Source organism: Astatotilapia calliptera, chromosome 14 (genome assembly GCF_900246225.1).
Source record: "Astatotilapia calliptera chromosome 14, fAstCal1.2, whole genome shotgun sequence".
Lineage (NCBI taxonomy): Eukaryota > Metazoa > Chordata > Actinopteri > Cichliformes > Cichlidae > Astatotilapia > Astatotilapia calliptera.
Window position 1 is genome coordinate 30,510,582 of NC_039315.1, and position 20,225 is coordinate 30,530,806.

At 41.8% G+C, this 20,225-nt stretch overlaps 2 protein-coding genes and 1 long non-coding RNA gene across 4 annotated transcripts; 2 read left to right on the forward strand and 1 right to left on the reverse strand.

Moving 5' to 3' along the window:
* Positions 1 to 2,421: 2,421 nt before the first annotated feature.
* On the forward strand, positions 2,422 to 4,988 carry LOC113036557 (uncharacterized). The gene is made up of 2 exons (XR_003274463.1): positions 2,422 to 2,451; positions 3,211 to 4,988. It is a non-coding gene; the product is annotated as an uncharacterized LOC113036557 (long non-coding RNA).
* A 69-nt stretch (positions 4,989 to 5,057) lies between these two features.
* LOC113036555 (inositol-tetrakisphosphate 1-kinase-like) lies at positions 5,058 to 11,013 on the reverse strand. Of its 2 annotated transcripts, XM_026192972.1 has the most exons (10): positions 10,828 to 11,013; positions 10,668 to 10,692; positions 6,891 to 7,013; positions 6,582 to 6,699; positions 6,393 to 6,494; positions 6,193 to 6,233; positions 5,908 to 6,073; positions 5,597 to 5,664; positions 5,349 to 5,511; positions 5,058 to 5,274 (listed from the first exon to the last, which is right to left on the reverse strand). In XM_026192972.1, the coding sequence occupies exons 1-10, from the start codon at positions 10,959 to 10,961 to the stop codon at positions 5,135 to 5,137; spliced, it is 1,080 nt and encodes a 359-aa protein (XP_026048757.1). In that variant the 5' UTR covers positions 10,962 to 11,013; the 3' UTR covers positions 5,058 to 5,134. The 2 variants fall into 2 exon arrangements, with proteins under 2 accessions (XP_026048757.1, XP_026048759.1); XM_026192974.1 differs by lacking the exons at positions 5,908 to 6,073; positions 6,193 to 6,233.
* A 120-nt stretch (positions 11,014 to 11,133) lies between these two features.
* Positions 11,134 to 18,298, forward strand: LOC113036556 (proteasome subunit alpha type-6-like). The gene is made up of 7 exons (XM_026192975.1): positions 11,134 to 11,419; positions 11,919 to 12,013; positions 12,984 to 13,065; positions 13,228 to 13,383; positions 13,576 to 13,754; positions 16,613 to 16,707; positions 17,000 to 18,298. Exons 1-7 carry the CDS (start codon positions 11,344 to 11,346, stop codon positions 17,055 to 17,057), a joined length of 741 nt encoding a protein of 246 aa, XP_026048760.1. The 5' UTR covers positions 11,134 to 11,343; the 3' UTR covers positions 17,058 to 18,298.
* The last annotated feature ends 1,927 nt before the right edge of the window (positions 18,299 to 20,225 follow it).

Consider the following 20,225-nt stretch of genomic DNA (forward strand, 5'->3'; position numbering starts at 1 on the left):
CAGAGATATATATATTTTTTGTAGATGTGAGTAATTCCTTAGAAACTTCCTTAGAGAAATTCTCCTTTGTGTATTTTGGGTGGCACTGTTAGTGTGGTATGCTTGGCAGTGGTGGTTTTGGAAGAAAAATGCACTTCATGCTAATAGAAGTACACGCTCATTAGGCATTTTAAGTCAGTCAAAAAATATTATGACAGTTAAAAACTTATTTATTTTTCCCTTTTTATGTCAGGGGCCCAGACTTGATGATATTTGCCTTTATTTATGCATGATTTTCTTCATAATTGTGATGGCAAAGTACCACTAAAAAAAACAAAAAACAATCTTGTAATGTAAAGTTAACATGTGCGATGACATTTGTAAACAAAGAGTGAATAAAGCTGCTGGAACTGAGCAGCATCACGTCTCACACTTCAAACAGTCCTCGCTCCCGGCGCGCAATAATGAAGGAGAGGGTTGCAGGCTGCAGAATGAACATGGATTCTTGGTCCTCGCTAGATGCAGTGTATCACCGTGAGGAAAAGGCACCAGCAGAGCAGCTTAGTGTGCCTTTAATGACTGGCTGGCTTGTGTGGTATTGGTGACTGATTTAACCCGGGTGGGAAACGACCTTGTGAGCTAAAGCTTCTGGGAACGACTGCATCCTGGAGTGCGAGAGAGAAGGGGGGACTGGGAGTTAAGCACATTAACAAGGGAACAGCTCCACCTACGCTCGCACAGAGCAAACGGTTGGAAAGTAAACAAACTACTTCATCTGTGGTGCAAGGTTTCAGCTCCTTTTACTGATAGAAAACTGCTGATTACATTGATTTTTAGTCCAATTGTCCCTCCGTGCCTCACCGTGTTCACTCTGCGTCTCTGTCTGTGTTTGTGTTTCAGTGGGAAGCCGGCCAGTAATCTCACCCCTTAATGATGCAAAGGTGAGGAACAAGACTTTATTTTTGAATTTCATCCATCAGTCTGCTGCTTTTTAATTACTCAACTGTAAAATATGTGTGTGTGTGTGTGTATTGTACCATTAGGTTGAATGTATTATTCAGGAGACACTGAATGAAGATGGGTCACCGCACGATTGTGGCCCACAGCTAGCAGGTAGGTAACCAATTAGCTGTTCTTAAGAGATCAGATGGTGTCATGCAGGGTTTGGTGTGTGCGGTTTGATTGCACGGTGATTAGGCTCGCTTGTGTCTAATTGTTTTTTGCAGATGAACTTGATGAGGTGCACAGGCATCAGGGTCTTCTCAGGGAGCTGCAGAAACTGGCTGATGATGGTACACATAAATTCACACTGCCTCAGTCTGATGTTGTTTTTAAGATATTACTACTAAAAAACCCCCATAAAACATGGGCACTTATATTTGTTGTCTTTTTTTATGTCACACTGACTGTTTCCATTTTTCAGAGAGAGATAAGGAGCATGATGATGAACGTCAGCGGTACGAGTACAATCTGGCCAATGATGAGAAGGATGAGAATGACTTCGAGGAGACGGGCGAGGACGAGAGAGATCTGAGCAACCTCGCAAAGGAGACAGAGGGAGAGGAAGAAGACAAAACAGAGGATGATGACACCAAGGAGAAGGTGATGGAGGAGCCGCGCATTGAAGACAGAGAGAGGGATGACGAGGAGGAACGAGCCAAGGAGCTCGAGGAGTTGCTTGCCGAAGAGCTCGCCAAGAAAGGCAAGGAGGAGAGAAATGACGAAGAGCTCAAAGAGCTGCTGAAGGAGCTTAAAAAGAAGAGGTATGAGGTGGTGAAGGAGAGGGAGATCCAGAAAGGCGCTGGGACGGAGCACAAGGACAAGGTGGAGGACAAGAAGAAGGAGCAGCAGGACAAAGAAAAGAAGGAGGAAATGGTGGAGGACTTGGAGAAGCAGAGGCTCGAGGAGAGGAGGAAGAATGAGGTGGAACTGATGGTGGAGAAAGAGAAGGTGGAAAAAGAGTTGAAGGAGCTGCTCAAGGAGCAGGACAGCAAGGGCAAGCCAGAGCAGGAGAGGGAGAGAAAGGAGAAGCAAGAGGAGCTGGATGAACTCGTCAGGAAGATGAAACGGGTGCAGGAGGAGGAACAGCAGGAGGTGCAGGGCAGGGAGAAAGAGGAAGACGAGGACCAAAAGACGGGGGAAGAGAAGAAGGAGGACAGTGAGAAGAAGAAGGAGGAGGGCGAGGAAGGAGACAAAGAGCCCGACTCTGAGAAAACAGAGACTGGATTTAAGAAGGAAGAGGCAGCAAAGGAGGTGGAGGTGAAGGAGCCCCAGCAGAAGAGAGTAATGGAGAAAGCGAGCGATGAGGCTACACGGCAGTTTGAGCGGGAGCGGTACAAGGGTGAGGAGGAGGAGGATGGAAACGGGGAGGACGAGGAAGATGAGGATGAATATGTCAGGGAGGATGAGGAGGGGCAGCAGGAGGAGGAAGACAATGAGGGTGAAGAGGAGGATGAAGAAGATGAAGGAGAAGTAAGTTAGAACAATTAATGGGTACATTCAGGCTTAACTGCAGATTACAGTGTAATTATACTGTAGTTACTTGGTAGTTATTGAACCCATAGAATCATGATATCATCCTTGGTGATGTAGTATTGTTAAAGGGACACCAAATAACGACATTTTATTAAATAAATTAAAATTCTCTGGGAATACCAGAACCAAAAGGGGTCATGTGACCTGGCAACCTTGATAATCTCATTTTTAATCACATAAATAAATAAATAACTGAAGTAAGATAACTTTTTTTAATTGGCTAAAACAAATACTGACAAAGTTTAAATCTGAGGACATTACATGCGGTTAAAAAAAGGTGATAAATCACAATGTATGTTACTGTAATATTCAGTATATCACAAAGTAAAAGATTTTACACTTTCAAAATCAAACATGAAGCATTAAGACCAATACGTCAGAGTGAAATGCAACTGAAATATATAAAATCAGTGGTTCATTTATTCAAACAATTAATCATTAAGGTAAATATGCTTGGTATATAGTCGGTGTATACAAGTCAATTTAATTTGACCAGACTCCATTAAATGGAACATTTATTATTGCATGTTTTGTTTTTTGTTTTTTTGTTGGGTTTTTTTTTTTTTGGGGGGGGGTGTCTCTTGTTACATTGACAGTGGTTTGGGATAGTTGAAAAATATGCTTTCTCTTAGCTTGTCTGTTCAAATTACAAATGCACTGATTCCAGGCTTGTGCAACTGTTTTTTTAATCTGCAGGAGCTGCTGGAGATTGAAGCAGAGCTGCGCAAAGTGGCTGCAGAGCTGAGGGAACTTCGCAGAGGATAAGATACCCATAACCCACACGCACAGCAGAATGACAAAACCCCTTTGTTGCATTCACAGTCACACATTCGGCTCACACAGTTTCCATTTAACAGCCTTCAAATCCCTTCAACACTCAGAGGAATCTGTAAATGGACATTAGTGCAAAGTGTACATACTGTTGGTTCATTTCTGCTTTTAGATTGCCTGGAGGGAAAAAGAATACTCTTTTTTTCTTCTCTTTTGGTCATTTGGATGTGTTTTTGTGTTGAAGAAAAAGACGTAGTTTTCCCAGAGAATCTGAAAGCTTGTGCTCATCACCGTTGCCCCTGTCTTCTCGAGTATCTGTAAATAACGTGCGTGAGGTAGACAGGCGATAGATGCAATAGCATTTCAGCACTTTCATTCAGATGTTAGTTTGATTGCAGATTGTCAGCCACGAAGAGTCATGATCATAGCAATCAGCGCTTCTTTTACTCTGAAGGTTTCATCTTTGATGGTGTGTTCTTGTTTCAGGAAAAAAAAATACAGTTTCCCTATTATAAGTAGTTAGTGTATTTTAATATACAGTATATTTTGTGCAATAACTGATAACTGTGTGTACCCTGCTGTTCCGACTGTTAACGATACTGCTGATATTTGTACCCAGGAGGAAGTCGTTATCTCCTCTTAATTTCTTTGGCGACTTAAGTAGAAATGAAGATTGTTTGTTTCATTCGGCGCACGCACTGTTACAGCCAGACTGTTTGCGACGAACCGGGGTGACACGAGCGAAACACACACTTGCACGTACGTCACACTTTAAGTTTGTCTTTTGCCTGGTTGATCGTGTGGCAGAAGGAGGTGATGTACTTACAGCTTACAAGGTCTAAAAGTGTCACCTCAGGTTTCTCAGCCAGCTTTGCACTCTTATCTTAACAAGCCAAGGAGGAGCTGAAGGAAGGAGGAGAGGAAAAACTAAAGCCATTTGTTGTCTTTTTGGTAACAGTGACACCGACAATAACGTCGATAAATACTAGGTAGTGTTACATCCCAGTTTTAATGGCTGTCATGTCATTTGTGTAAATATCAGATATGTGGTCTGTAAGCCAAGGTCATGGGAAATATGAAGCAACACCGCCCCCAAGAGGACACTGGGCAGATATGCACTTAGTGCAGGATTAACAGGGTTGCTACTGGAGGCCCACTTAGTGCAATAACACAGTATAGACTAGAGCACACGCGAATGCAATAATTAGCCAAATACTGAATTATTTAATGTATTTTAATATGTAATCAAAGTGCATCATGTGGTACTCGTATACAAATATTTCTCTTTTTTCTACAAGGCCGAGATTTACGATACGTTTATGTATTTGAACACTGGCCGAGCCGACGGTCAACTTGTGTAAACACGTGGTAATAATACACGTTATGAATCAACACTGACGATGTTATAGCAATCTATTCCAAAGAGGAGATGCTTGTTCGCTCAAAGGTTAATCAACATGAATGTACTGTAGTTCCTTTTTCTATAGAAATACAAAATGAATCTCACAAACCAGCAGGATCACTGCAGGAAACGTCTGTGGGGAGGTGACGCGCTCAGCATAGAGGACATATGACACAATATGGAAAAAAGTGATTAAAAAAGGCATTTGTATTATTACTGGCCAATCAGAGTGCTATATTTTGTGCCTGCTGTATCTTCTTCTATGCTACCTGTCAATCAATAAACAGAAAAGTATACTCAAGTACTGTAAGTTGCCTTTTTTTTTTGCTTGTTTGTTGGCCTTAACAGAGCAGAGACAATTAGCAGGTCAAAGTAATTAGTGTGTTTTGAAGAGGATAAAGTTCGGGATCAAGTTTTGCTTATCCTTTTGATGAAACCAATCCGTGATCAACTCCTGGGGTGACAAACACCCACTGTTTCCTCAGAGGAACCACCTGTAGTGTGTGAACCAGCAGCGGCGTGTTTGTCCAACACTGACTGGATGTGGCTGAGCAGAGAGGAGAAAAACTGAGGCATGCCCTCGTAGCCTAGCAGAGAAAAGAGCGCATCAGAAAACGACAGTGTCTTCCTGTGTGTAAGTCACTGTGTACTCCGGCACTACCTGGGAAAATGTTGATGTCGATGACGGTGAGCGCGTGCGTTCCTATGTTGACGATGACATCCACGCCAAACAGGGCCATGCCGAGCTGAGCTCGGAGCTCCTTGACGAGGGCGGCCACAGCATCTGAGCTGGGAGAAGGCGGGTCCACCATATGTTCATCCACCTTAGAATATGAGACGTGGCATTTTATGGTGGACATGAGCAGCATTTGACCTGTTGCTTTAAACTAAGTCCGAAATATTACTCACAGACGTGAGATTAGAGTTCGACTCTGGTTTGGACACCTTTTGGCTGTTGAAGAAGATGGTCTTCCTGTCTGCAGGCAGGGAGAAAGAGAAACTGTTATACAGAAAGCAAAACTAGGTGATAACAGTGGCACATGAAAGTAAAAGTAGTAGAGAAAATGAAATGCTGGAACTCAAAAGGAAGGGACACAAAACGAAAGGAAAAGCAAGAAAGGTAAGGGCGATGCAAGTGAGTTAAAAAAAAAGTTAAAATATAAAGTTAAATGATAAAAGACGGGAAAGACGAAAGGAATATTGGCGGGGTGGAAACTGACCACAGGGGCCGGAGGGAAAGTTCTTGATAGAGGGTCTCTCTACGCAGCAGTGCTTGTCTCCTACCACAAACACTTTGTACAAAACGGCTCCGTGGTTCACAAAACTCTGAAGCACACAGGGGGGATGGATATCAGCCAGACTGGCTGCACTGAAGAGCAGACACATCTGCAGCATGGAGACCACATGAGATTAAGAAATGGAAACTTACAAGAATACATTTTACAGTTAGTAGTTAGTAGATATCAAGTGGGATTTTGCGAGGCAGGAAAAACCAAATCAGCTACCTCATGTGAATATGAGCCGTGTGCCACTCTGGTTTTACAAACTGAGGTGAGGAAAAGAGGAAGTGTTTGTGTGTTAGTATTTTATTTTTATAAAACTGAATTGCATGTTACCTCCAGGCTTCAGTCACACACACACATGCATGCATGCACACAAAGATAATAAGTAAGAAATGTGGAGGACAGACATTAAGTGAACTGACTGAGAGGAAATGTTAGGCCCTGTCTTATCACAGCCTGCTGAATGGATGACAGGTCACTGCCACTGTGGACCTCGAGGCATGGGGGACTGCAGATACGCCAGTCTGACAAACAAAGAAGAATGAGTAACTGTTAATATCTGCGATTGAGCTGTAAGTTGTGTTACCGTTGGGCTAAGAAGCTGCAGTCACCTCGGAGTGAACTGTTCAGTTGGCTCATTATCCGACCCGAGATAAAGCGGTCTAATAGTTTAGCCATGGCAGGCAGGGGATCCAGCAGCACTGTGTCAGGATGAGCTGAAACATAACTCTGTGGTGGGAAAGAGAGAGGAGTCACTAACTGCTCATTAATGAAAACGTCCAGCTGCACCATTATTATTAACACCCGAGATTAAAAGACTACATGCAGAGGGTACTGGAGTATCCTCTGTCAGCAGCCCCAGATGAACACACAGTTTACTGGACTTGCAACATGAATAGTTTAAATAGGTGCAGCATTACCTGAAAGTTATCAAGGAGCTGCTGTGATTGGCTATCGTGCTCAGCTTCCACAATTACGTCAGACAGCTTGTGAAGGATGATGTCAAAGGGTCCCTGAGGGCCCAGGGGCTGAGTGAGATCAATCTACAATAGAAAAAAAAAATGTACAGGCTATGTTGATGAACTTCTTTTAATATAGAATTTTCTACTTTTTATTACAAGCTTCATTATCTTATTCTTTAATCCCAGTTTGGATTAGTGAGACAGACTCCCTCTCTACTTTTAGGACTAGACTTAAACTTTCCTTTTTCATGTAGTTAGGGCCGGATCGGGTGACCTTGAATCCTCCCTTTGTTACGCTGCAATACACCTAGGCTGCTAGGGGCTTCCCATGATGCACTGAGTGTTTCTTCTTCAGTCTCTATATATATTTATACACATTTATAAACTCTGTTTTTAATCATTAATTATTAAAATCTCTGTCTTCCTCCCCTCACCCCCAATTGGTCTCACAGATGGCTGCCCCTCCTTGAGACTGGATCTGCAGGAGGTATCTTCCTTTTGAAAGTCAAAGGAGCTTGCAAAGAAAAGCGTCTGGACTTCTTTAAGTTACTTGAAGACGTTTCACCTCTCATCCGAGAAGCTTCTTCAGTTCTAATGTCAAATGGTGGAGAGTCCCAGATATAAACCTAGTGGGAGAAACCCCCCACAGAGGGACAAAAGGACCCCCTGATGATCCTCTAATCGCCTGAGCCAAGGTGGGAAACTGGGCGTGGGTCCCAATCAGCCAGAGTTTCGGGTGAGCTCATTGTGAAACCTGGCCCCACTTATCATGCAAATTCCTGAGGTCAGATGGCCCAGGATGTGAGTGGGCGTTAAGGCGTCTGGGAAGGGATCTCAAAACTGGATTATAGATGGCAGAGAGTTGGTGTCGTAAACCACCGCCTCTGTTCAAAGATGGTCGCTCACAGTGGACATAGATGGCTTCTTTCACTCCTCTTTCAAACCATCTGTCCTCTCTGTCCAAAATGTGAACATTGACATCCTCGAAAGAGTGACCTTTATCCTTAAGATGCAGATGGACTGCTGAGTCTTGTCCTGTGGAGGTGGCTCTTCTGTGTTGTGCCATGCGCTTGTGAAGTGGCTGTTTGGTCTCTCCAATGTAGAGGTCTGAGCATTCCTCGCTGCACTGTACAGCATACACCACATTGTTAAGTTTGTGTCTTGGCATTTTGTCTTTCGGGTGAACCAGTTTCTCTCTGAGCATGTTGCTGGGTCTGAAGTACACTGGGATGTCGTGCTTGGAGAAAACTCTCCTGAGTTTCTCTGATACACCGGCTACATAGGGGATGACAATGTTGTTGCGTCTGTCCTTCTTATCCTCCCTCGCTGGTGTCTGATCTTCTTTTCTGTGCCTCTTTGCTGACTTTAAAAACGCCCATTTAGGATAGCTGCAAGTTTTGAGTGCTTCCTTTACATGTGTGTGTTCCTTCTTTTTTCCTTCAGGCTCAGAGGGAACATGTTCTGCCCGGTGGTGTAGGGTCCTGATTACTCCTGATTTGGACCCACACCCAGTTTCACACCTTGGCTCAGGCGATTAGAGGATCATCGGGGGGTCCTTTTGTCCCTCTGTGGGGGGTTACTCCCACTAGGTTTATATCTGGGACTCTCCACCATTTGACCTTAGAACTGAAGAAGCTTCTCGGATGAGAGGTGAAACGTCTTCAAGCAACTTAAAGAAGTCCAGACGCTTTTCTTTGCAAGCTCCTTTGACTACGATGACCTGGATGACTGAGAACCTTCACAGACATCTTCCTTTTGAAAGCGAGTTTTTTTCCCTCCCACTGCCAGCAAGTGTTTGCTCACAGGTCGTCATTAGACTGTTGGGATTTTCTCTGTATTACAGTAGGGTGTTTCCCTTACAATATACAGCACCTTGAGGAAACTTGCTGTGATTCGGTGCTATATAAATAAAAAAAATTTAATTGAACTGAACCCATTCGCACACATATCCATACCTTATAATGTTCACACACACACACACTCCAATCAATGCACGAGGAGCAACTCAAGGTTCAGTATCTCGCTTGACATGCAGACTGGAGGAACTGGGGATCAAAGCACTAACTTTACAATTACCACATGACCCACCCACTAAACCTACAGACCCTGGCGCTCTCGGGCTGTCTCTAAACAACTGTGCTTATCTTTTAGGTCAAATCAGATTGGGTGTGCTCAGGGTGGTGCAGCTGTAAGCCATAATAGATGTAGCCAATCTATGCTGTAGGAGTTTAATATAGCTAAATTCTCATATTATCACTCATATTATCTTCATTTGTGCAGTCTTGAAGTGTAATAAATGTACAGTTGCAAATGGCAGTTTGTTTTAGCACATGTAGCTGATCACTGCACCAATTAAGGAGTGATCATCAAAAAATATAGAAAGTCAAATTTTCAAATGGCTGAGCAGGAAAAACACAGGTGTTACTGTTTGCATTGATAATATCCCCATTCTGTCTATAACAGTGATAAAACAAGAATAAAGCTAATTTGAATATCGCCTCCCAAAAAAGCGTGTGCTACAAGACATGATCAAATGAGTCTGTGTTATTACTTTAAGTTTGAAATCATTGCATATCCAACCGGTAGTCAGCAGCAAGGACAGCAGGGGTGTTTCTTTGAATTGTGGCCACTTTTCCTAGAAACCTTGGAAACCTATGACCAAGCGCCTTGTCATAGGGGAGTAATCTGACTGAAGGTGAATGTTCTTGTGATTTGGTGCCATATAAATAAAACCAAATAGAAAGTCAGCACTGTCTTTAAGCCTTATATGATTCGAGAAGAGAACAAAGAAAAAAAACAAAAGAGTTGACCTCTGGGGGTGACAGCTGTCTTGGCTTCAGGAGGGATCAGACGTTTTACAACCAAACCACAGAGCCAGTAGATAATTATGTACATTAGCAGGGCCTTGTCACTGGCACACCTACAGTCAATAGATTGCAACACAGTGACTCGTAATAACTTCCAGAAGCAAGGTCAACTTCATGACATCACACAGTATGTAAAAGGTTAAGACACCACATGAAATATATATAGACCTTGTTCACGCAGTTCTTTTGATTTTCTTTTGGTATTGCTTAATGCTTCGTTTTAAGCCACCAGCAAATCTTTCAGACAAGAAAAAAGAGTCACTTCCTGATCTCTGCTCCTGAAATCTAAATCACCATAAAACACACCCAGGTGGTTTTACACACCCATGCAGTAGTATATGAAGATATTTGCGTGCAGTTAAATGTCTGAACAGTTATGATCACGGATGGGTTGCAAGTTCACTACAAGCAGATTATAGCAGGTGGCCGCAGGTGGCTGCGATACTAACTGCTAATGTTGTGGCCGCAAGTATGTGACTATGAGCGCATAGTGTTCATAATCTAGTGTCACAGCTATCAAGCAAGTATGAAAACATCCATCTACCGTCACGCACTTACAAAGACATGCAATGTTAAGCATGTTCGCCCACACACACACAAACAAGAAAGTTTTTAGCCTTTACACTAAAAAAAATTAATAATTTCCCCCTAATTTAGGCTTTTACAATCATCTTACTCCTTGGAGTCTGACACAGCATCACTCACACACTGCCTTGTTCCACTTGTCTTAATTAAACTGTAATTATCAACACGAATACGTAACAAATAAAATAAACTGGCCAGTCTTCAGCCTCGCATTTCATGTGACTCGCCATTGTGATTTAAGATTTAACACACAGCCAAGATTTCATGGGCGAAAAGAACTCACCTTTACCACTTCCACTCCATGGTGTCTGTAGGAAAAATATTAAAATGCTTATTGTCTATTGTTATGTTAGACATAATGAACAAGACTATGCTGACAAATCATTCAGTATAGAGAATTTTACAGTTGAATAGCCTCATAGTAAAACAATAAGTACACTTACGCACAGAACCGTATGAACGCGTCTAGGTTCATCCTCCTGCGCTTCTTGTCACTGAGCCAGCAGCCCACCCTGCGCTCTGACATCCGGACCCCTGCAGCCGAGGGACCGCACACGCGCACGGACAGACGATCCATTCATCCCTTCCCTCTGCCACTTCTGCTCGGGAGTGTCGAGTCCTCTCGCTCTTTTATGGGGACAGTCATGAGTCATGGTTGTCTGAGTCCGCACAGGAGGAGCGAGAGGGCCAGTTTAACTAGTAAAGTCTCTGACTTCCTCGTTGGCGCTGCCATCCAATTAAAGCGGCCGGGGCCGGTCATGGAGCCGCTCTGAGCGAAAAACTGAAAGAGAAAGTAAAAATCCTGTCGGGGAAGTTACTCCATTAGCCTGCTTTCACGGCAGTAGCACAGGCATGTCATTTCCTATTATCTGACTCTTGAAAAACACTCGAAGTATCGATTATTTGCGTGCTCATATAGACATATTGAGTAAAGTTCACCTGAGGTCACAAGGAGGAAGATGTCCCGAGGGTCCAACGCAGGTTTTGACCGACACATCACCATTTTTTCACCAGAGGGCCGCCTGTACCAAGTCGGTAAGGGACATTTTCTGTTGTGTGTTAGCTAACAGCAAACCCGGACCATGCCTAGTGTACAGTACAGTAGCACAGTCATTACCAGGTGTGAGCTACCTGCTGCTGCTAATCGAAACAACACTACAAGAACATGATGGAGCAAAAGTAGCTAGCTTCTTCTGGTTTCGGTGCGGAGTACGGTTAGCGTCCAAGTTGAACACGTACTAGTTGCTATACCTGTTTTTACTCAAGCTTGAATGTTTATAACCTAGTTAAATTGCAATATGAATAACTGCACACAGTTAGTAGTTAGTTTGAGTTAGTTTTATTCTTTATGTGTGCTTTTAGTGTTTAAAGTATCCCGAAAAGAGAAAAAAATAGTTCCTCTAAGTTGTTTTCCTAACTATCATGGGCTAACTCGGTGCCTTCCCCCTCATAAATTAAATAATCAGATTAAAAAAATAAAGGGGGAGGTTTATGTTGTTATTTTTTCTCATATGTGTCTTGTGCTGCGATGCAGAGTATGCCTTCAAAGCCATCTCTCAGGGCGGGTTGACCTCCGTTGGGATCCGGGGTAAGGACACCTCGGTGGTGGTCACACAAAAGAAAGTTCCGGTAAGACCTCAAACGCGTCTCACTAGTGATGATGCTGATGATGATGATGTGAGCTGAAGCCAAACAGTGAGGCCACTTATGACTCAAAGCATGTCAGCAAAAAGCTTGAATAAGATACCCTGTATATAACGCGATAGGGCCTCAAACACACCTTTGGCATGTTTTTTATTCTCCTATGTCAGCTTCATCATCTAGTCACTGCATTTATGGATGTTATGGAGTGTGCACGGATCCAGATATGATCCAGGAGACCCATTCATTTATCCAATTTAGGGTTACAGGAAGGCTGGAACTATGATAGGGTGAAAGGCAGGGTCTTTCAGAGACCACAAAGGCCTTCTGGAGAAAGGTTTTAATGCCAGACAAGACAAATATTGAGCTATTTGGCCACAATGGCAAGAGGTATGTTAGAGGAGTAAAGCTGCGGCTTTCAAACCCAAGAGCACTCACTGTATAAGCTGTCAAGCATAGTAGTGGTCTTAAGTTGCCCTTGGGCTGTTTTGCTGTACCAGTGGTACTGGTACAAGATGTAGCAGTACCCAAAGAACCAACCTTAGCCCTGTTGAAAATTTGTGGACTATGCTTCAGATGTCATGATGTTCCTAAAAACCAAAATAAATGAACTCTACCAATTCGAGCAGAAGGACTGGTCATATATCCAGCCAGAATTATACTAGAACCTTTTTGATGGCTACCAAAAGTGTCCAGCTTGCTAAGGCACATTTAACCAATGATTAGTGGGGGTGTCTGTATATAATTGATCCCATGTATAAATATTTCATCCTATGTGAATTAGAGAAAAAGACCCTGGAAAAAGAACATCACAAAAAACAAAAGAAAAGGAAAAAGGAAATTATCAGAAGATCAAAGTGCTTAAAACCATCAGAGATGCATTTCATGAGTCTAAATTGTTACTTTGACAAAATACTGCAGTGTCTAGATTTATAAAGTTGGATCATTTTTCCTACAGGATAAGCTGCTGGACTCTTCCACTGTGACCAACATGTTCAAACTAACACCTCGCATTGGCTGCGTGATGACCGGGCACAATGGTATGTATACATCACTTAACAGCATGCATTTCATTATGATAATGTGTATGCTGTGCTGTCATAAATAATAATGAATAAATATGAGACGTGATGTATGTGTTGTTAAAGTGTTGATGTTCTTTTTGTGTGTAATTACACTCAAATCCTGTTGTTTCTGTGCAGCTGACAGTCGTTCCCAGGTTCACCGGGCCCGAGTGGAAGCTGGGGAATGGAAGTATAAATTTGGTTATGACATCACGGCAGACGTGTTGTGTCGCAGGTTGGCTGATATCTCTCAGGTGTACACGCAGAATGCTGAAATGAGACCTCTAGGCTGCTGTAAGTAGGCGCTTACGTGCATTTTCACATTTTATTTGCGTTAATATATAGATATAATTAATAGTTAAGACAGTTTAATTTAAGGGACACATTAATAACACATATAAGAGCTCATTAAAAACTGACTGCATGTGCACTGAATGTTCACAATCTGAAGGACGGCTGTCTTAAGTTGTCCCCGTGTGCTCCCAGGTATGATCATGGTGGCCATTGACCCCCAGCACGGTCCTGTCCTTTATAAATGCGACCCGGCAGGCTATTACTGTGGCTTCAGAGCCACGGCGGTTGGAGCCAAACAGACGGAGGCTAACAGCTACCTGGAGAAGAAGCTGAAGAAAAAGCCAGAACTCAACCATGACAGGACAGTGCAGGTAAAATGAAGCTTGATGAAAACACACTTTCTCTGAATTATTGATGCGTTGCCTCCAATTTTAGTCGAAAAGGTGAGTTATGCGGTGGTGGTAAAAGCTGCTGGGTGGAATTGAAAGGATTGTCCTCCAACAGAAAGGCCAAGGTATACCAACAGTGTCCCTGAATAAAACACTGGATTCCTGTCTGTCGTTATACAGGATGTTTTTACATCCTGCAAAAGTCAAATCTGTGCCTTTATCACTGGTATAGTCACTGCCTTGAAATTATCTGCCTCACCTAGGATTAGCTCATCATGCATTGTTGAATTTGTTTTTCCTATACCTGCTCATTCCCAGAATAGCAGCCTCTGATGCACTTGGCCTTTTACCTTTGTTAGAATATCAACATCTCAGTGGTTGTATGTCAGTGAAGGAGAGGGTGTTGCATGATTTCAGCATCTCTGATTGAGATATGATTTACAAGAGGATGACCTGTGAGCAAACAGGTCAATGTGACAATGAACCATAGCAGCCTGTCCTTATAACAGTTTCACATTGCCATTCATGTGACTCTGAACTTACCTCATAAAGTGTGACGTTTCCAGTAACATGAACCCTGCTTACATGTCTCAGGTCATCTCACCTGTAAAGAATCACTGATGCTGGCCTTACACCAAATAACTCTCAGGCAATATCAGTGTCGAAGACAAATGTCCCGTGTCACGACAAAATATTGGCAGTTTTCTGTCATCTCGATTGTCTCAGTCAAAGCTGCCTTAAGTTGGTGTTGTTGTCGTCTCCATATTCCATAGGAATCACCCACGTTTGATTCAGTTGTAAGTCTTTGGTCATGGCTCAGGCAAATCACTTTCATGAACATGGTTGACACCCAGTAGCTTCTCTTCCTCCGGTCTCATTCTCAGTGGCATCTTATGTATGCAGCACCTTCTGTTTAATGCTCAGTTGTCCAGCATTGTGTGATATTGTTAAAGGCAATTTGGTTACTTGGAAATAATAACCCTGAAAAAAATTCCCAGTGTTTGCAAAATCTTACAATCTATGACTACAAACTTTCAGTCAAGACACAGCATCTCTAGATGCTTCAGAAGTGCTTTTAAAGTCTTCTAGTGTGTGGTTGGCATTATACATTTTGTGTGACGATCGCTAAAACTGCCTGCTGAGTTGTCTATGATGTATTTAACGACATACACTATATGGACAAAAGTGTTGGGCCGCACCTCTTAATCTTTGAATTCAAGTATTGCCAGTCCCATTGCCACATGTGTACAAAGTCATGCACCGAGCAATGCAGTCTGCCTTTACAATAGGGCTGCCACAAACGATTATTTTGAGAGTCGACTAGTCACCGTTATTTTTGCGATTAGTCGACTAATCAGATCATGCATCCATTGGACGTAAAACGTACAGCTTACTGCACCAGCAGCATCTGCTCTTATATAACTATCATTAGCTTACAGCTTGAAGTATTTAAGGTATGTGCTAACTAAAAATAAGGACAAGATGATAGTTTGTTAAATTTTAATGAAATCTGCAGGTTGTTTCAGTGAAGTTTAATAAACTCAGCCGTCTGCTCCTTGCTATCTAAAATATAACAGGACACTGGAGTATATTCTCCAGCATCTCACACTTCTGATAATCAGTTGTCTGCTTGACGTTTATTCAGCTGTGTAAAAACTTTATTTCTCAGCCAAACCGATTTACTCAGGAACAAATAAAATACTAAAAAAGCCAAAGAATAACATTTTTAAGTTATCTAAGTGACTTATATTACATGTTTAACCTGCGTAGCGAAAGACGGCGGTGGGTTTGAAAACGATTTGCCGGGAGTCCGGTGTTCTCACGGGCTCTAGTGAGCCTAGCCCCCGGCTAGCTATCGAGCTAGTGGGTAACAGACATCTCCGAAAACGTCAGAGCGCTTTTGAAAATATGTGGTGTCTTGATAAACTGAGCAGATATTTGAGGTTTACACAGCTACATTCAGCCTGAAAATATGTTAAACTTTTTTTTTGTGACCCAAAAAGAATAATAAGAGTAATATTAAAACTAACTAGCTGCCGCCATTGTTGGAAACTGAGCTGGGCTGCACTATGAATTCTGGGACAGAGCTTCTTCTTCTTCGGGGTGTAACGGCAGCTGGCATCCTTGTACATGCGGTGCTGCCATCTTCTGTTTCAGTCCGTTATTACACTCAGCGCACCAGCTGTCTCAGTAACTGCAGAGGTTCAAACCTTCTCTAACATTAACGTCAACAGAAGAGTGTGCACTGGGAGCTTCACGGCCTGGGTTCTCTGTGACCAACAGGATTCTGTAGGTATAATGTGTAGGCCTGTGCTTTAGTCCATATATTGTATCTTTTGCAGTGTAAACCCTAATGTGTCCTGATGTGTCCCTTGAAAAATGAGCCATGAGGGCAGATGTGGTGGTACTTTTTCTTTTGTCCTGTTCCCTTTTTGTTCAGCCAGTGTCAACATTTAGAGGGGTTTAAACGTCAAATCTGACTTGGCCTTTAAAAACCTGAATACTAGTGGTCACCTGAGCACACTATAGAAGCAGGTGTAAACCATGATTTTGTTCATGATGTTGGAGTCAGGCCAGTTAACCAAGTGTAAACTGAACCAAGCCTGAAAATCGCCCAATGCCAGAGAATCAACCAGCATTCCTCAAAACTATTAAAACCTTTTGAATGACTTGCAATACAACCTGTGTTGTAGGAAAACGCACCTGAAACAACATTTTCCTTTCGGCTTTCTCTCCTCTGTGCACCTTGTTAGTCTGTGAAGTTGTACTCTGCTTTCGCTCTGACCGAAAATCCTCTTTAATGTTCTGACTGAAGGATTTTTTCTTTCCTGTCTTTCCAGTTGGCCATTTCCTGTCTGTCCTCTGTCCTGTCAGTGGACTTCAAGGCCAGTGAGCTGGAGATCGGCATAGTGACCAAAGACAAACCTAAGTTCAGGTAACTTCATTCACACACTGGTTTCACCACATGGGTCATGACTGAGGTTCTGCTCTAGATTTTTACCCTGAAAGAAACGTGGCATTGTTTATTATTTTAGGTGCTTTTATTGCAAATACGAGTTTACTTTTTTGTTTTGGTTCATTCCGTTTATATTGTTTGTCAGATGCTTTTTATTTTTTTGTCAGTCTGGTAATTATACAGGATTTGAATCTCTCTGTTTTGAAGGACTTAACATGGCCATGTCTGACTTCTGTTCTTCCACTTTTCCTCCCTCCTCTCCTTCTGGCAGGACACTCGCTGAAGAAGAAATTGAAACCCACTTGGTTGCCATAGCAGAGCGGGAGTAGAGACACCCTTGCAAACATCGGTCTGTGATTTATCATAGTCTGCTATAGTCGGTGTGCTTGATTTAGTCTAATTTACCAATGCTGTTCCACTGTACACAGTCGGTCACCTGCATATCCAGACAGATTAATCAAGCGCACCTGATGAAGAAACTGTGCTAAAAAGGATCGATACATGTTTGATTCATAGTGATAGGACACATGTCTCCAGTGGGCTTTTTTAAAACAGTTCTGTATAGAGTAGTAATGCCATTTTTAAATTTTGATCTTGCACCTAAAGCGACTAGCTAAACTTTTGTTGGATGCTGGTTTGTGCATAATATTTATCATACAGCATTTTTAGGACTGTATGTTTATAACAACACTCTCCAAAGATCATAATAAAACTGTCCCTGGGAGTCATACTTAATGCTTTTTAAGCAACTCACAATAAAACTGAATGCAAAGAAGACTGAGCAATGTCGTGTGTTGGTTTAATGTGAACGGATTAAGGATAAGGATACGTATTCATGAGCAAGAACTAAGGATCCAGGATTTAGACGGGGTAGACTAATGAGGCCATTAGAAACATTCATGTGTTCATTTATGTTAGCTGCAGCTAAAGCAGATTTAATTTTAAAAAGCAATCACAGTTTATGAGGCTCTTGTGTTGAAATGTATGTGGCTTCTCTGCCTGTTATTCACTGTTGAATGTCCTGCGTTTCTTCTTGTGACCACTAGATGGCAGTGGTGTGCCTGCTTCCAGCCTCTGAGTATTTCATAACAGAATTTGTTCTTCTTTGTACTTTTCTATTTACAGAAATCTATTTTGACTCTTGTAAACTATTACGCTTCCAAGTCTTTGGGGATTGCGTGTCTGTATGTGTGTCACACTGCCAATCGTGCATTTCCACTTTGTTATTTGTCCCTTGTTGTGTGTCTTGCCAGTCCACCAGAAAGACACACTGTGACCCACCATTTACAAAATGTCACCTGGCAGTCTGAAAGGATAAGTGTTTCTCAGCCACGCACGCACATATTCACTCTTAAAATGAACACGTACAATGACAGAGAACAGCAGCGTGTTTATGCTTTTACTTTATTATTAGAAGCAGATTACATGAATATCCTGTTAGTTTACAGAAGTTAAACTGTGATCCTACATTATTAATAATGCTGATTCTCTCATTGACAACAATATTTATTACTTACCTGCCAAGTAGTTTCACAGTATTCACTGCCCTGAAATTGTCTTAAACAAATACTGTACCGTTGCAATATCTCTATGGTAGCCATGTGATGTTACACATCATACACGTGTTTGTTCTGCACCAGTTTCCAGTAGTTTGTGTTTCATCTTGTTTGTTGTTTATGAGCTCTCTTTGCTCCTCGGTGCTGTCCTGTTTCCTTACCACCCCCAGCTGCCCCACAGCCTGCTGAGGTCTCTTCTTTCCCACAGTCACCAAGTGGTCTGGGGGTTGTTCCATTCATTAGAATTTACATCTGATATTTCAGGGTCTTTACCTTACAGTGTAAAGCTCATAGAGATAACTGCTGTTGTGAACTGGTGCTATGTAATGTAACTTTACTAATGCCCATCCAATAATACATTTTAAAGTTAAGATTAATACTTTAAGGTCATTTGAAAGCTTACAGGACTGAGAAGAAGGATATTTAAAGACTAGATTCTCAATTTGTTTGCAGACACATTAAGGATTTAGACTGAGAGCATCAAAAAGCCCTGCTAGTCTTGTTAAAGCTCCTAGTGGTTGGAGCACGGTCCTAAGTTGCATTGATAGGCTTTAAGTGTCTCGCCTTCAATTACTTTATGGGAGCATCTCTGTACTTCTTAGATAACATAAGATTGTGTATTAAGGTATAAGCGTTGGCACATAAACTCTTATGATGGCCTGTTTTAACAGGATGGGAACAGTGCTGCAGTGTAGCATAAAGATTATATATATATATATATATATATATATATATATATATATATATATATATATATATATATATATATATGTGTGTGTGTGTGTGTGTGTGTGTGTGTGTGTGTGTGTGTGTGTGTGTGTGTGTGTGTAAATCTTTTAGTTTAGCATTTTAACCGGTAAAACCAGCTGGCTCTTCAACCCCCATTGCTGCATTGCATGCACAGGAACCTGGAAAAACACAGAACACAAAGAACGCTGTCAGCACTGGCAGGTTCATAGTTTACATAAATGCAGACAGACATGAAAAAGTCTCCACCAATAAAAGTGTTGAACTCGTAGATATGCTAGCTATACTTAGTGGATCCACACCGCAAAAGTAGTTGGAGTACTGCAACCTTTACATGTTCCAGTCCCCAGTTTTTAGATACTTTATTCTGGCAGAAACATTGACTGTTACAGCCATGGACTGTATACAAAAGATGGACATGGCCGCCATAAAGCAGACTGAGAAGCCACTGCATGCTGATTAGCTAGCAATTTGTCAAACAAAGTGAAGCATATCCTGCTTTATCCTCCTTTTTTACTTTAATTAAGTCTGTGATTAGCACATAAAACATTTTGTTATATAATATATGATTTGCAACTAGCAATTGAGATCATAACTAATTAAAACGTGTTTACTGAGATCAAACAGCAAGAAAACTGAAGGGATGTTCTCCCCTAGACCTCTACACAATTGGACTCAAGTCACACCCATTCTGGCTATTAAAAGGACAGATCTATGTCACTTTTCAGAGCTGGTAGCATTGTCCATCTTTTATATACAGTCTATAACTCTAGCACAGGGGTTATATAACAGCAATGTGAATGGTCTCTTCATTTAAGTTTCAAACTGCAGTAACAAAATATCTTTAATGAAAAAGACCAATCTGTGCTTGAGATTAATTTAGGGATTACCACACAGTAGGACAGAGGAAGGTGGAAAGGGAGGTCCTATTTTAAGCTGTTTTAAAATTAATTATAGTAGAAGATGTAAGTGAAGCTTTTTATGGGAAAAGAAGACATGACAGAAGATTTACAGGATTGGAAAGAAAATGACTGAAGTGGATCTTTAAATTTGAAAAAATAAAGACTTTGTAATGGAAAAGAAATATCACCACACACAATTAACTATAAGACCGCTCCCCTTTCATTTTCTTATGGTGTATTATTGAATACTAGATGTTTTATAAAACTTTAAGAATAATTAAACAGTTAATTT